At 42.5% G+C, this 14063-nt stretch overlaps 3 protein-coding genes and 1 long non-coding RNA gene across 4 annotated transcripts; 2 read left to right on the top strand and 2 right to left on the bottom strand.

The window, feature by feature from the left end:
- Positions 1–3260: 3260 nt before the first annotated feature.
- LOC136486019 (uncharacterized) lies at positions 3261–4108 on the bottom strand. Its single transcript, XR_010766641.1, has 3 exons — positions 3658–4108; positions 3486–3573; positions 3261–3389 (listed from the first exon to the last, which is right to left on the bottom strand). It is a non-coding gene; the product is annotated as an uncharacterized lncRNA (long non-coding RNA).
- Positions 4109–4180: 72 nt separating this feature from the next.
- Positions 4181–8489, bottom strand: LOC136488352 (uncharacterized). The gene is made up of 3 exons (XM_066485313.1): positions 8291–8489; positions 4281–6124; positions 4181–4222 (listed from the first exon to the last, which is right to left on the bottom strand). Exons 1-3 carry the CDS (start codon positions 8487–8489, stop codon positions 4181–4183), a joined length of 2085 nt encoding a protein of 694 aa, XP_066341410.1.
- Positions 8488–11730, top strand: LOC136488353 (uncharacterized). The gene is made up of 9 exons (XM_066485314.1): positions 8488–8582; positions 9199–9485; positions 9580–9660; positions 9750–9872; positions 9979–10223; positions 10312–10518; positions 10629–10721; positions 11100–11201; positions 11299–11730. Exons 1-9 carry the CDS (start codon positions 8488–8490, stop codon positions 11728–11730), a joined length of 1665 nt encoding a protein of 554 aa, XP_066341411.1.
- Positions 11731–11759: 29 nt separating this feature from the next.
- Positions 11760–12635, top strand: LOC136489953 (uncharacterized). Its single transcript, XM_066486465.1, has 3 exons — positions 11760–11884; positions 11980–12165; positions 12503–12635. The coding sequence occupies exons 1-3, from the start codon at positions 11771–11773 to the stop codon at positions 12512–12514; spliced, it is 312 nt and encodes a 103-aa protein (XP_066342562.1). The 5' UTR covers positions 11760–11770; the 3' UTR covers positions 12515–12635.
- Positions 12636–14063: the final 1428 nt, after the last annotated feature.

A 14063-nucleotide genomic window follows, 5' to 3' on the forward strand; every position in this document is an offset into this window, starting at 1 on the left:
ACCCTGTAGGCCGTGATCATATGAGAGCAAGGGGCATGCATGATCTGAGGGATGTTGCAACTGCACTCTACCTTTTCAAGATCAACTTGGTAGTTTCGTCCACCATAACGTTCGCCGCCCAAGCTTGTGCCACCCTTGCCCCGTACACTAAAGATATGGCGGAGGGGTCATACGGCTCGGTGGTGTGCTGCTTGGCCAATTTCTCGGCCTCCTTCAAATGTTCAGCTCCGGCATTTCCAAAACACCCCTGCTCAGCTATATTCCTCTGCGCAAGTTCCCACCTCTTCACAAAAATATTCGTTACACTTATGAAAGAAGAACTCAACAATTCCAGACATAGGCAATGATTGAACTCCGCTGAATACACGGTTGAAGGACTTCAATGAGTTAGTGGTCATGATGCCTAAAACCCCCCTCGTCATATGCTAACTCCCACTGAGCCTTCTGTTCCATCTGTGCCTCTAACCAGGCATTTCCCGCTTCATTTACCATCTTGTCTAGTTCTCTCTTTGTCTCCTTGAACTAGTGCTCTGTACGTACACAACATAGAGCCTTTACCTTGTCACATACCTCCTGCTTCTGTTGACACCGCCATAAATTAGCGGCAAAGTGTCTCATGCACCATCTATGCACTAGAGGCAGGAACCCATCTATATGCTCAGCTGCAGCATTAAGAAGCCCTAGGTGACGGTCCAAGATCAAACATATAGTGCGAGATGGGCCAAGCACTTGTACACGTAGAAGCCGCATGAACCATGACCACGATTCATTGTTCTCTCCCTCTGCCAAAGCAAAAGCCATGGATACTATCTGGTCCTCAGGATCAACAGTAGTAGCCATCATCAAGGTGCCCCTGTACTTTCCTATTAGGAAAGTGCCATCAACAAGTATGACTGGCTGACAAAACTAGAATGCATGTTCCTTTTGCGCGAATGACCAGAACACACGATAGAGGACATGCCTCAATGGGTCCCGAAAACACATCCCTCCGGTGTCCACAAACCATTTCAAGCCATTGTTGTAGTAATGCATTGCACATAAGATGTGGGGCACCCTGTTGTACACTTCCTCCTAACTACCCCATCGAATAGTCAGGGCAATTTGCTTAGCACGCCAAGCCTTTCCGTACTTCACATCATACTTAACGAATCCAGATATGGACTGTTGTAAAGAAGACACCGAAATGTCTTTATTGTCATCAACAAGCCCCAATATATGACGGGCGAGGTAACGTGCAGTGAGCTGCTGATGATTTTCCTTCCCCCTATTTGATAGGCAAGTGTGGGGTTCAACAACTTTACTTATTCTCCACTTGCCATCACTCTGTCTCTTTCGTGCATTTAACATCCACATACAACCGTTTTTTCATATCACGTGGTAGCTCAACTCCTGGTCCGAATGAGTGACGGTGTACGGCCTATGGTGGTACATAGCATAGTCCTGAAGGACACTACAAGATTTTCGGTCTACTGCAACGCCGAAGAATTGCAACGTAGAAAATTTGGTTGCCAGAGATTGTTGTATTACAACCATTCTAAAAAATGGTAGCGATACATGCCTTTAATACAACGGTTTTCAAGATGTTGCAAAGCTCTGTTGCATTTGGTGGACGATATTGCAATGGTGAAAAATGGTTGCAGTAGACTTGATTTTGGTTGCAATTGTGTGGTAGTACTGCAACTACATTTACGTTAGTTGCATTTGGTTTTGACTATTGCTACGTTTTTTTTGTGTTGCATAAAATTTGACAAGCGTTGCAAATGCTAGATACTTAATGCAACGAGAACTCTTGGAGGTGAAGCAAAAGTGGGGGTCAATTGCAACCTTTTTTGGCAGTTGCAATATACTTTGATATTGTTGCAAGTGCTAAATTTTATTGCAACGAAATCTATGGGGTCGAAGCGAAAATTGTGTTCAAGTGCAATATACTTTGATAATTGCAACGAATTTAAAACTTAAAAAAAAGTATGGAAAGAAAAGAATTGGGGACGCATATATTAAAATTAAAAAGTGCTCCCCACAGGATTCGAACCATGGAGCTCTGGTTCAGATAAAACCTTCTACACCACTGCGCTATGTAGGTGTGTTCGTTGTAACTCAGGTTTTAATTTATTTGATATGATTGAAGACCTTATGAGTTATAAAACGCCCCAACCCTGGCCCCATCTTGGCATCTCCGTCCTTATGCCTGGTTTCTGAAACTTTCTGTTAAGTAGTAGTTGCTGTTAAGTACTTGATGTTAAGTATGCGTGGATGTTAATTAGTACTTGAAGTTGTACCGGGGTGGTTGGTCACTTTGTTAGCGATAGTAAATGCCTGACCGTGCACCATCGGTCACATGGTGACCACGCTAATGAACCTTTCCTTGTCCAAACATTTGCCGACCGGTGATTACTCTTGGGCAATCGTGATTTTTATTTCAAAACTTTCCACTTACCTCTTTATTTCAAATACTTAAAACATTTATCTCAAGAGGTATTCATTAGCATAACGAACATTAAGGTTCCATGCAACGGTTCAAACTTAACCATGTCATCAGTTCAAAAGAAAAAAATAATAAAGTGCGACATATGCATATGAAGGACAATTGACCCTTCCCACCAAACAGTGCAACAAAAAAATTGTCTTCAAGCAAAGAAATCATCTTCTATATTTTCTTCCATGACTGGTGCAATAACCCCATCATCAATATAGGTGTCATCGTCGTCAGAATCATCATCACCAATATAGTCATCAACAGGTTCGGGAATTGCTTCGCTACGCACTTGATTAATAATGGCGGCAGAACCAGTTGTGCCTGCCCTATCTTGTCTTGACCAGTTTAAGAATTCCTGACCTTGGCCTGATTCATTCATTTCTTGGATTCCCACATCAAGTGCATCGGCGTCATTTCCTGTGTCTGGCATGGAAAACAAATTTCTTGGTCTCACCAAAACAACAGTAGACCATCTCGGCTTGTTCACGATAGGGACATAAAACACCGGTTCAGCGTTTGAAGCAAGAATGTAAGGTTCATCTGAATATCTGAACATGGAAGTAGCAATGTCGATAATACCAAATTTGTCCCTAGTGTACCCTCTGCTTCTGCTGGTACTGGTAGCCGGCACATCATACCAATCACACTGAAATAATATAACTTCTTTTTCTTGTGGGAATTCCAGTGAGATTATATTTCTAATGACTCCATACCAGGTCATGTTGCCTGTACTATCGTCACCCTTCACAAGGACACCAGAATTTTGTGTCACGAGACTTTTCTCTATGGCAGCTGTCCGAAATAGCCAATTATTGATGTGCACTCTATTCAACACACGAGCTCGAGGGTCAGGTCCTTGAGAAAGGGCATGCATCAGTTTACTTGCTTCCCCTTTCTCATATAGTTTTGCTATCTGCAATTTAAAAATCAAGTTAGACATCTACCGGTTAATTACTACGTCGGTCTGACCATAAAGTTGAATTTAAAAATATAAAATAATACTACATACCTCGATTTCAAACCATCTTACAAAATGCTCCTTGTGTCGTTTTTTAATGTTAATTGAACTATCCCTTGTTAGTTGTGTCTTATGCTCCCTACATCAGAGTGCACCAAATTATTAGTTGATGCCACAAACAAGCAGATAAAAGATAAATTTAGTGGTAAAAATTGCGACTTACTCTACCCATTTCCTGGCTTCATCACAATTAGTAATTATGTAGTGCCTCATCTTTTGAAGTTCAACTTTCTCCAAATTCTTAAGCTTATTTCCTCTCCTCTTGTAATCAATTTCACTAAATATGCTTAGACCACTTGGAGGCTCATTCACAACTGTATTTTCATGACGATCAGCTCGACTCAGCTTGGTGTCGACGTCGAAGAATCGAGAGCAAAATGTAAGACACTCCTCAGCTATGTATGCCTCGGCTATTGATCCTTCTGGTTGTGCCTTGTTCCTGACATATCCTTTAGCAGTACGTAGATACCTCTCTACTGGATACATCCATCTGTAACACACGGGCCCTCCTAGTTTAGCCTCTTCAACTAGATGGACCGGTAAATGAATCATTATGTCAAAAAATGCAGGCGGGAAAACCATCTCAAGCTGACAAAGAGTCTCTTTAATTGAACTGTCTAGTTTGTCAAGATCTGCTGGCACCAACTCATTTGAACAAAGTGCACTGAAGAACCTACTGAGCTCAATCAATGGCCTGGCAACATCTTCTGGCAAAATCCTTCTAATGACTAAGGGCAATAGTTTTTGTAGAATAATATGGTAGTCATGAGTTTTGAGTAAAGACACCTTACATGTTTTATCGTCAACACATCTCTTTAAATTGGAGCAGAACCCATCAGGCATCTTCACTCCTTGAAGAAATTGGCATAAAATCCTCTTGTCATCCTTGTCTAGAGAGTACAACGCTGCTGGCAAGGTGTACGTGTCATCATCAATCACAGGATGCTGATCTTGCCTGATCCCAAGATGTTCCATGTCAAGGTGGGCATTCTCGCTGTCCTTACATTTCCCTTCAATTTCAAGCAAAGTCCCTAATATGCTCTCGCATATGTTTTTCTCAATATGCATCACGTCCAAATTATGCCTTATGAGCAAAGAAGACCAGTAGGGGAGCTCAAAAAAAATACTCTTCTTCCTCCAATTGTGCCATCTTGCGTCTTCATCACGCTTCCTCTTTTTTGATATGTCCTTTCCAAATCCCGTTGGATGAAAAGTTGCATATTGGTCTAATACATCTTGACCAGACAATGGAACTGGAGCCTCTCTGGTTTCCTCTTCATTGTTGAAGCTCATCTTGTTCATGCGCCATGGATGGTCTAAGGGCAAAAACCGACGATGTCCCATGTAGCAGAACTTCTTCCCATGTTTCAACCACAAATAATCTGTATCCTTGTGACAGTAAGGACATGCAAATTTTCCTTTTGTGCTCCAACTAGAAAGCATCGCATATGCAGGGAAGTCATTGATTGTCCAAAGTAGCATAGCACGGAGTGTAAAGTTTTCCTTTGCCTTTACATCCCTACAATTAACACCAGTATTCCACAGCGCCTTCAACTCATCAATGAGGGGCCTCAAGTAAACATCAATATTCATTCCAGGAGTTTTCTTGCCAGGTATCAACATCGACATGATCCAATAAGATTGTTTCTCATACAACCAAGGAGGCAAATTGTAAGGTATTAGGATAACAGGCCAACAACTGTAAGTAACATTTTGCATACCAAATGGGTTGAAGCCATCAGAAGCAAGACCTAGTCGAACGTTACGAGCTTCTTTAAATCGTGGAAACATATTGTCCACGTGCTTCCATGCCCTGGAGTCAGCAGGATGACGTAGTTTGCCATCATCTATTCTTCCTTCCTCATGCCAACGCATTTCTGATGACGTGCTCTCTGACATGTACAATCTGCGTAGCCGAGGTGTGAGAGGGAAGTACCGAAGGATTTTGACTGGGACACGACGACGTTTCTTATCATGACCATCGTTCACATGGCCATCACCACGGTCATCTGTTTTCCACCTAGATGCTTTACATTTGGGGCATATATCCAGCTTCTCATATTCCTTCCAAAATAACACACAATGATTCTCACATGCATCTATCTTGATATAGTCCAAGCCTAGATCGCGAACCACCCTTTGCACTTTCTCCATTGTGTTTGGGACACAATGACCTTTAGGGAGAAACTTTGAGATCAGAAAGAGTACCCCCTCCAATGCTTTGTTACTTATCCCATACATGCACTTAACCTGGAAAAGTTCCACAATAAAAGATATCTTTGTACCATCTTCGCAACCTGGATATAATTCCTTTTTTGCCTCCTGTAGTAACTTGAAGAAGACCTTGGCTTGCTCGTTCGGCTCGTCTTCATCACCGATCTCTCCTCGTATTTCACCTCTGATTAGGGATTTAATCAAATTACTGGCCTCATCATCTTCACTCGGTGCGCCGCCTTCTTCATTGTCTACTCCAGAATCATGTGGTGCACCTTCATCATCGTTCTGTACTTGTACATCTGCTGCTGCTGGGTCGTCATTGTGTACTTGTACATCACTAGGTCCTGCATCTTCATTGTGAAAAACCACATCAGCTGAACCTTCCCCTTCCATTATAAAACTTTCAGCAAACCCTGTTGAAAGGACATGAATCTGAAGCACAGCCCGTGTTCTATGTGACATGCATAGACATTTACGGCACGGACATGCTGCAGTTCCACCCCTTGAAGTGCCACTATATGTCCTGTCCAAAAACTGCATGAATTTGTTCTGCCACTCGGTTGAAGAACGAGGCAAGCGCATCCAACTCCTATCATCGCCTGACATCTGCGTGATGAAGATGAACGATGATCACCAATTTAGCCAGCGTATTTACATACATAATTGAACTATATATGTGCAGCCCATAGTGATCTCGTACCTTTCGCCGCGAGGACGGCTTGTCTGATTGATCGATCGATGTGGAAATCAGGGCAGAAATCAGCTATACTCTACCTAAATTAATCACATTACAGCACAATTAGCGAGCTATATGGTAATACAAATTAGACATCGGAGGCTGCGAGCTTTTGATTCTCATACCTTCAAAACTGATTCTGTGATCCACGGGTTGCACCTCTATGGAGGTCCGAAGGGCAGTGGAGCGGAGGTCGGAGGAGTCCAGATGCCGAGCAGTGGCGGCGGTCGCCCTCACCCCCGTGCGCAGCGCCCCCTGAGGATCGCGACTCCACCCTCGTTCGCAGCGCCCCCTGAATCACCCTCGTGCGCAGCGCCCCCTGAGGATCCCCTGAAGAAGCGAGTCAGGCAGGGACGGACGGGGTGGGCTGTGGGCAAGCGGCCATGCCCTGCGTCCGAGCCGCACGTATACCTGAAGTATTCTCCTATGTACTGCGGACCGTCCGTGGAGTTCAGAGGACCGTCCGCTACAAGTGGCGGACCGTCCAGATCGTTTGGCGGACCATCCGGTGGGTTGGTAGGCAGCGCATCAGAAAATGACAGAATTAACGGCGGACCGTCCGCGACCTGTGGAGGACCGTCCGCGCGTGTCGGGCGGAAGTAGACCCGCCCGGGACCGAGCCTTATCTGGATGGAGTCAACATCCCTCCCTCCCTTCCAACCACGTGATATTTTTGCATTTTGGTCCCTTTTTAAAACATTTTTTAGAAAAAGACCCCGACCAAAACTTTTGCTGAAAATAGACCGTTTTTAGGCGTCTTAGAACATGACGCCGAGCTCTTGGCACCATCCGAGAGGTCGGCGTGCGATCAGATGACGCCGAGGCTCGGCGCGGCCCGACTCAACGCCGAGGTTCGGTCAGAACCCCACCACACGCATCACGATTCATGAGATCGGAGAAGCATGCATGCAACTCGATCGGCATAAGATGGATATATAAAATTTTGGCTAAGTCCCTAAATTTACCATGAGATGGACATGCTGAAATTTGTTAAGCCTGGATTTTTACCATGGCTTGGATATTGTCAAATTTGATTTTTACCGTGGGACAGACATATGCAAAAATTTAGGACAGACATATGGAAACGCTGCTGGAAACCCTACTTCCAGTGCAAAAATTTAGGACAGACATATGGATAGTGCATATGTCTGTCCCACGGTAAAAATCAAATTTGACAATATCCAAGCCATGGTAAAAATCCAGGCTTAACAAATTTCAGCATGTCCATCTCATGGTAAATTTAGGGACTTAGCCAAAATTTTATATATATATATCCATCTCACGGTAAATTTTTATATATACTATCACTTATTTGTAATGAAGTCAAATGTGGGTGCAACTTAACTTCATCATGCCACTCAATATGCTACACTTTATGGGTTTATCTACCAATTTATCAATGCATATCGTTTATACTCAATTCCATGCCCTACATATATACCATTCACGTGGTTCACTTATGCAGAAATCCTTCCCACACTTGGCATGAGTGAGAATTAGGGAGAACAAAAGAAACTTATATTACTTTGGAAGTTTGAGTCATCTGGGACTGAGTGGCACCAAGAAAGCAATGTTGGCTTCCAGCAGCGTTTCATAGAAGTTTGGGTGTCTACTCTTGGCGGACGGTCCGTGACGAAAAACTCTCGCGCCCTTTTATTTCGCGACTTCCTCATCTACCACGTCGCCGCCTTTTATTTCGCGACTTCCCGTTTCCTCCCCCCACGCCGCCCCCTTTTATTTCGCGGCTTCCTCATCTACCACGTCGCCGCCTCCACACGGTTAGGGTTTTTGGATTCCACCAAAGAGAAGTCGAACATGACGACAACTCCAACGAGTGGAACACCTCCGTCCTCGACGTCGATGCGCACACCTGCAGGAGCGGGGATGCCAACAACTCCAGCGGCGGCGGCGGCGGCGGCGACGCCGGCAAGTTCATCCAGACCCAACGCCACCATGTCCCTTTTTGGGGCAACACGTTCGTCCGGGATGCCAACAACTCCGGCAGCGGCGCCGGCAAGTTCATACAGACCCAACGCCACCATGTCCCTTTTTGGGGCAACACGTTCATCCGGGTCGACAGCAGCACTTGGTGATCAACAAGAGAGCTCCCTGCCAATCAATGAGACCAATGATAGGTAACACATATTTTTGGATTCAACATCTCGGGTTTAGAGTTTTAGATATATAATCTTGAAAATGTTCTGGGAAAAATGTAGCCTAAGAGCATCGACGCTGCAGGGACATGCAGGAAGCAGTGCGCCATGGGGATAATGTAGATCGAATGCCTGGGATTAATGATATGTAGGGATTAATGAGTTTGGTCTCTGTCCATACACATAGTATACATATTTCTAATTTAGAATGGGACTGTAAGCATTTCCTATCAATTAAGCTAAGAAGAACAAGTGTGCAATATTTAGTGTTTCCTAGTATAAATATTTTTTTGGTTTACTTTAATTTCAGTCATGGGGGTGCACATATAGTTCAAATAAGTGGCACTAAGTTTTAATTACTTTCTCTGTCTGTACACATACTATATGTACACTGGTTTCCTTTTAAGTATATTGTTGTATCATCACTAGTGCTTAAGTTTGATACTATTGTAATATTTGGCAGCTCGGATCAAACATGGACTCTCTATTTCACTTGCGAGGGATTGCCGGGGGGGCAAGAGTCTTCTACTATTAGAATCACTAGGGCTGATCTCACCCTGAGTAACTTGCTTGCAATGAAATTACAATTGGGGTATAGGGTAAGGGACTATTTGTACTACAAGAGGAGATGTGGTAATGCAGCAACATTACACGAAATCGAAGAAGAAGTCAATGCAGATGCTATGATAGCATGTAATGAGGAGGAAAGACAGGTCAGACTATTGCTGTCCAAGGAACAAAAAATAGACCAGAATGTGAACATAACACCCTTGAAAGTACCTGGAAGGAGACCCATTAGGGAAGAGAATATAGATGAAGATGAGGAGTCAATTGATGCTTACAAGGAATGGTTGCACGTCATGCATAAGGAAAACCAATTCACGGGTAAGTGTTATGTTGGACTCCTATATATTTCAAAATTGTTGTATTATTTTATATTGGAGAAGCCTTTGTACTAATATTAGCTTGGCTGATCCAGATTTGAAAGATATCGACAGGGATGACACCACCAAAACTTACAAAGAATGGTTAAGGGTGCAAGGACAACTGAATGATATTAGTAATATAACATCTGTCCCTACATGTCTATTGTTAATATTCCTTCACAAACATATCATATCTTACACAAGTGACCAATATTTTCTGCAGTGGCATATGTGGACAGTAATCATCATACAGATGTAGTACTTTCAAGTGAAGATAGCAACCCCACACCGCCAGTAAACAGACCATCTCATGCTCGGCGTTTCATTCCACAGGGAGAGGGAACTAGTAAGTAATGAATATTTTCAATTTATTGTGAGGTTCAGTTAATTTTAAACTATGTCAATAGTTTTTAAGTGTTTTGCTTTGTATATAATTGTTTTTCATGGACAAGACTCCAAAAAGAGGAAGCCAAGAGGTAACTTGAAAGGATGGACAGCAACAAACAAGAGAACCAGGGAGGCGTCTCAGAAGCTTAGCATCCAGTTCTCTAGGCTTGGAGGACCTGTAGGTTCAAACAAACGAATATTTGTTGATGAAATAACACTGTTCACGAGGAAAAGAGCACCTCTCATCGGAGTAAGAACATGGAGAGATATCCATGTGGATGTCAAAATTGCAATAGCAAACGATGTGCTGGTAAGCTTCTGTTATCCATGTGGATGTCAAAATTTCAATACCGAATTATTGTTTAAGAAGTAATTTATTTAGGCTTTACCTTGAGCAGGCTAAGTGGGACCTTGAGGATAACGAGGCGAACAGAATCAAGATATGGACGGTGGCTAATGACCGTTACAAAGGATGGCGATCTACATTTAGTGCTACCTACAAGGCGTACACCACCTATGAAGAGAGAATGAGACATAGGCCAGAAGAATTAGACATTGTTGAGTGGCACTATCTGGTGTCGTATTTTGGCACCGAAGAATTCCAGGTTTGTTCCCAATTTTTAAAAAAACTTGCCAATTCCACTTCTGACGTCAAGGTTTATGTTTTGCGCACTGCTGATTTTATAAAAATCAAATCATTGCTGGTTCTGTGCAGAGGATTAGCAATAAGAATTCTCAGAATCGGCACAATCGACAGATACACCATGTTACAGGATCAAAGGGTTTTTCTCAATTGAGCTATGAGAAGGTAAAAAATTCTGTCACAAGGTTTTCCTTCAGGCATTTTTTTATGGTTAGTGCTTGTGCCCCCGAATGACAATGACATGATATTGTTATAACCTATATAGTCTTTGTATTTGATAGAGATATTTAGCCCACTGCCCACTACAAAAAAATATATTTTGCATCCTTGTATACAGAAAGCTGAAAAGTACTAAAACTAATGTGTGCCAACAAAAAGAAGAACTTGGATTCCTGTTCTTTTTCAATAGCAATAAATATTTCTGTTATCTTCTGTTTTTAAATTCGTGGTGGATATCTTCCTGATCTTTACAGTTTATAAAAGCTTCTACATTTCACTAGATTATGAAATATGGCTAATTTTTTTACATTCTTGCCTAATTAGAGGGACCAACTAACTGGTGAAGAGCCAAATGATATGGAGCTTTTTATGATGACCCACCAACAAAATGGACAATGGACAAGCGAGGAATCTAGGGAAGTCTATGTGAGTATTAAACAGTTTTTACAACCCTTATTAAGTGATGCAACTGTCCTCGCTTAGAATTAAAGTTTTAATTAACTAAATGTCTTTGCTTTGTTAGGACAATGCAACCAGGAAGATTATGGAGCTGGAGTCAAGGCCTGACGCAAATGTCGTCTCAGACTTGGAGCAGAACCAGATTTTCCAATCAACCTACAAGGAAACGAGAAAAATCAAATCAAACAAGATGCATGCTAATGGTTACCTTGCAAGGTACCCAACTAGAAAGGAGCTACTATCGGAGGACTACCAGCGCAAACTGCAACAGGAGGAAGCCCTCATTGAATCGTTTGGACGGCTGCAAGATAGACTAGAAGCTCAAGAAGTTGAAAGGGAAGCCGAGAGGCAAGAACATAGGCGTCAGCTTGAACAGATGAACAAGGAAAGGGAGGCTGATAGAGAAGCACTTAGGCAAGCTATGTTAATGTTGCAAGCAGCCCAACAGCAAGCTTCAGTACAAAAGATAATATTAACAACATCTATGTTCTCATAGTTTATTGAACTGAAAATCATGATCTTGAACCCAATTCGAAATGCAGGCTAGCACAATTGTGGAGCCAACTGAAAATGTTGCTGCTGCTGCAACAATTGAGGGGACACAAAATGTAACAACTACAATGGGAGAACACATGATGCATAGTCAGCAGGTAGTTTGATGATAATTGAAGAATGTTTAATTGTAACATGCATGTCATATTCTTGTCAAGGGGTGTAATTTTTACCACCAACCATTTATTTTCAGGTTACCCAAGAAACCAGCCAGCCAGAACAACAACCCCCTTCTTCCGCAGCTGAAGAACGTCTCACTAGAGGGCGCATGACTAGAAGTAATTTGGCAGCGAATTCGGGTGCTGTTTATACTACAGCAAAGCAACTGAAGGAAACTGCGGCTAGGAAAAGATCTGCATTGTCCAAAAAGAATACACAGGTACTATGTGAAACCTTTTATCTCTCTTTGCATTAAAAAGGAACATATAGTCCTTTTGGAGAAGTACATAGCTATTCTTTTGTTCTGCTCCTAAATATGGTCCAGGCTTAGTTTCCTCTTGCTGATTAGAAATATATATGGATGTGTTTGTGCTCATAAAATGTCTTGGGAGGCAGCTGCATGTATGTTTATATTTGCTTTACGCTTCAAAGTTCATGGTTGATAGTACTGCAGCTCACAGAACTCTAGTACTGCAGCTCGTGTTTTGCTTCAGTGTTCAATTAGCTTTGCCACCACTAGTCTCAGTTTAACTAATGCATGTCAATGATTTTTTCAGGAGGAATCTTGAGTTTGAGAAGGAGCATGCGAATGGTGGGACGATGGCCAACATACATATCAAGGGAACCTTCGCTGCTACAGTAGACATTAGTCTTTTGATTCGAATGAGTTCAAACAGTTGTCTGTGCTTAACACATTATTATGTGTTAAGGTATCTACTTGTGTTCTCATTTAGTTTGACACTCGGTGTGTTTTGTTAAAGATTTTGTATGAACAAATTATATTTCGTTTTAATGGATGTCGATGCTTCCTTCATTATGTATTTGTCATTTTGCGATTATTAATTTAAGCTACCAAACAAAGTGTCGCAACATGAATTATTAATATATTAATCTGGCGTTGCAATATATGATGGCACATATAACAATCACATTTAGTCGTGGCAATAGGTACGATAATCGTGGCAATAGAGAAACTATCTCTTGCAACTACAAAAAGATGACGGTGGCAATAGAGGAATCTACCTATAGCAACCAGATAGTTAGTAACGTGGCAATAGATGACCTATCTGTAGCAACCAACCTAAGTAACGTGGCAATAGCCTATGCCATCTATAGCAACCATTCAGAAACGTGGCAATATATGACCTCTCTGTAGCAACCAACCTGAAGAGATGTTGCAATAACCTAAGCCACCTATAGCAACCATTTAGGCGACGTGGCAATAGAGAACCTCTATTGCAATGCTTTCTCTGCGTAGCAACAACCACGATTGCAACACCTGTGTTGCGTTGCGCTTGCATTGTGTTGCTACACGACCAGCGTGTCGCAATACGTATCGCTAGCAACGCCTAGTTCGTTGCAATTGATACTATTACCACACCCATAGTGGTTGCAATTGCTTTTGTTACAACACTCACCAGGTGTTGCAAAAGCGTCAAAAGTGTTGCAATAGAGGGGCTGTGTGTCGCAACTAAAATGTAACCCATTGCATTATGCTATTGCTACCCTTACAAGTGCAACGACATTTAACCAAAAAAAATTGGTAGCAAAATTACTATGGCTACCATTTTTGGGTCTTTTGCTACACTTTTTTGGCGTTGCAGTAGACCGAAAATCTTGTAGTGGGAAGAGCTTCATCTCTGACATTGTATTGAATATCATCCCCTTCCTAAGAGTTTCTTTCTCATGGTCATACAATGATTTCCAACACATCTAGAGACCGGTGTCACAAACTGCCATATCCATCATGCTGACATCCCTATAGTTCGGAACACCCCTGAAAGGTACGTTCATCGACCTTAGTTGCTCAAGCTCAGTCGCTGTGTAAGGTGGTGGTGGAACATAATACTACGCTTCGCTAATTCTGGCCCATGAATCATAGGGGATACCATCTGCTGCCAAATCTGTGACTAGTCTACCCTGAGTCTGGATACCATGGAAAACCTCAGTTGGTACTGGTAATGGCATAGTATTAACCGGTACTGACATGGCATCAACCGGTGTTGGCATAGCATCTGTACCTCCTTGGTCATCATCAGAATTGTCTGAATCACTGCTAACTACATCACCGATCCTGTCCTCCTCCTCCTGCTCCTCCTCTTCCCGTTTGAACTCATT

This window comes from Miscanthus floridulus, chromosome 10, assembly GCF_019320115.1.
Source record: "Miscanthus floridulus cultivar M001 chromosome 10, ASM1932011v1, whole genome shotgun sequence".
Taxonomy (NCBI): domain Eukaryota; kingdom Viridiplantae; phylum Streptophyta; class Magnoliopsida; order Poales; family Poaceae; genus Miscanthus; species Miscanthus floridulus.

Coding starts and splice junctions, on each gene's coding strand:
- LOC136488353 (XM_066485314.1), top strand. CDS start 8,488: ATGTCCCTTTTTGGGGCAACACGTTCATCCGGGTCGACAGCAGCACTT. Junction 10,722..11,099: donor CTCAATTGAGCTATGAGAAG/GTAAAAAATTCT, acceptor TTGCCTAATTAG/AGGGACCAACTAACTGGTGA. Junction 11,202..11,298: donor AGGAATCTAGGGAAGTCTAT/GTGAGTATTAAA, acceptor TTGCTTTGTTAG/GACAATGCAACCAGGAAGAT.
- LOC136488352 (XM_066485313.1), bottom strand. CDS start 8,489: ATGGTGGCGTTGGGTCTGTATGAACTTGCCGGCGCCGCTGCCGGAGTT. Junction 6,125..8,290: donor CATCGACGTCGAGGACGGAG/GTGTTCCACTCG, acceptor TCCTTTCAACAG/GGTTTGCTGAAAGTTTTATA. Junction 4,223..4,280: donor TTGACGATAAAACATGTAAG/GTGTCTTTACTC, acceptor TATTGCCCTTAG/TCATTAGAAGGATTTTGCCA.
- LOC136489953 (XM_066486465.1), top strand. CDS start 11,771: ATGCAGGCTAGCACAATTGTGGAGCCAACTGAAAATGTTGCTGCTGCT. Junction 11,885..11,979: donor ACATGATGCATAGTCAGCAG/GTAGTTTGATGA, acceptor ATTTATTTTCAG/GTTACCCAAGAAACCAGCCA.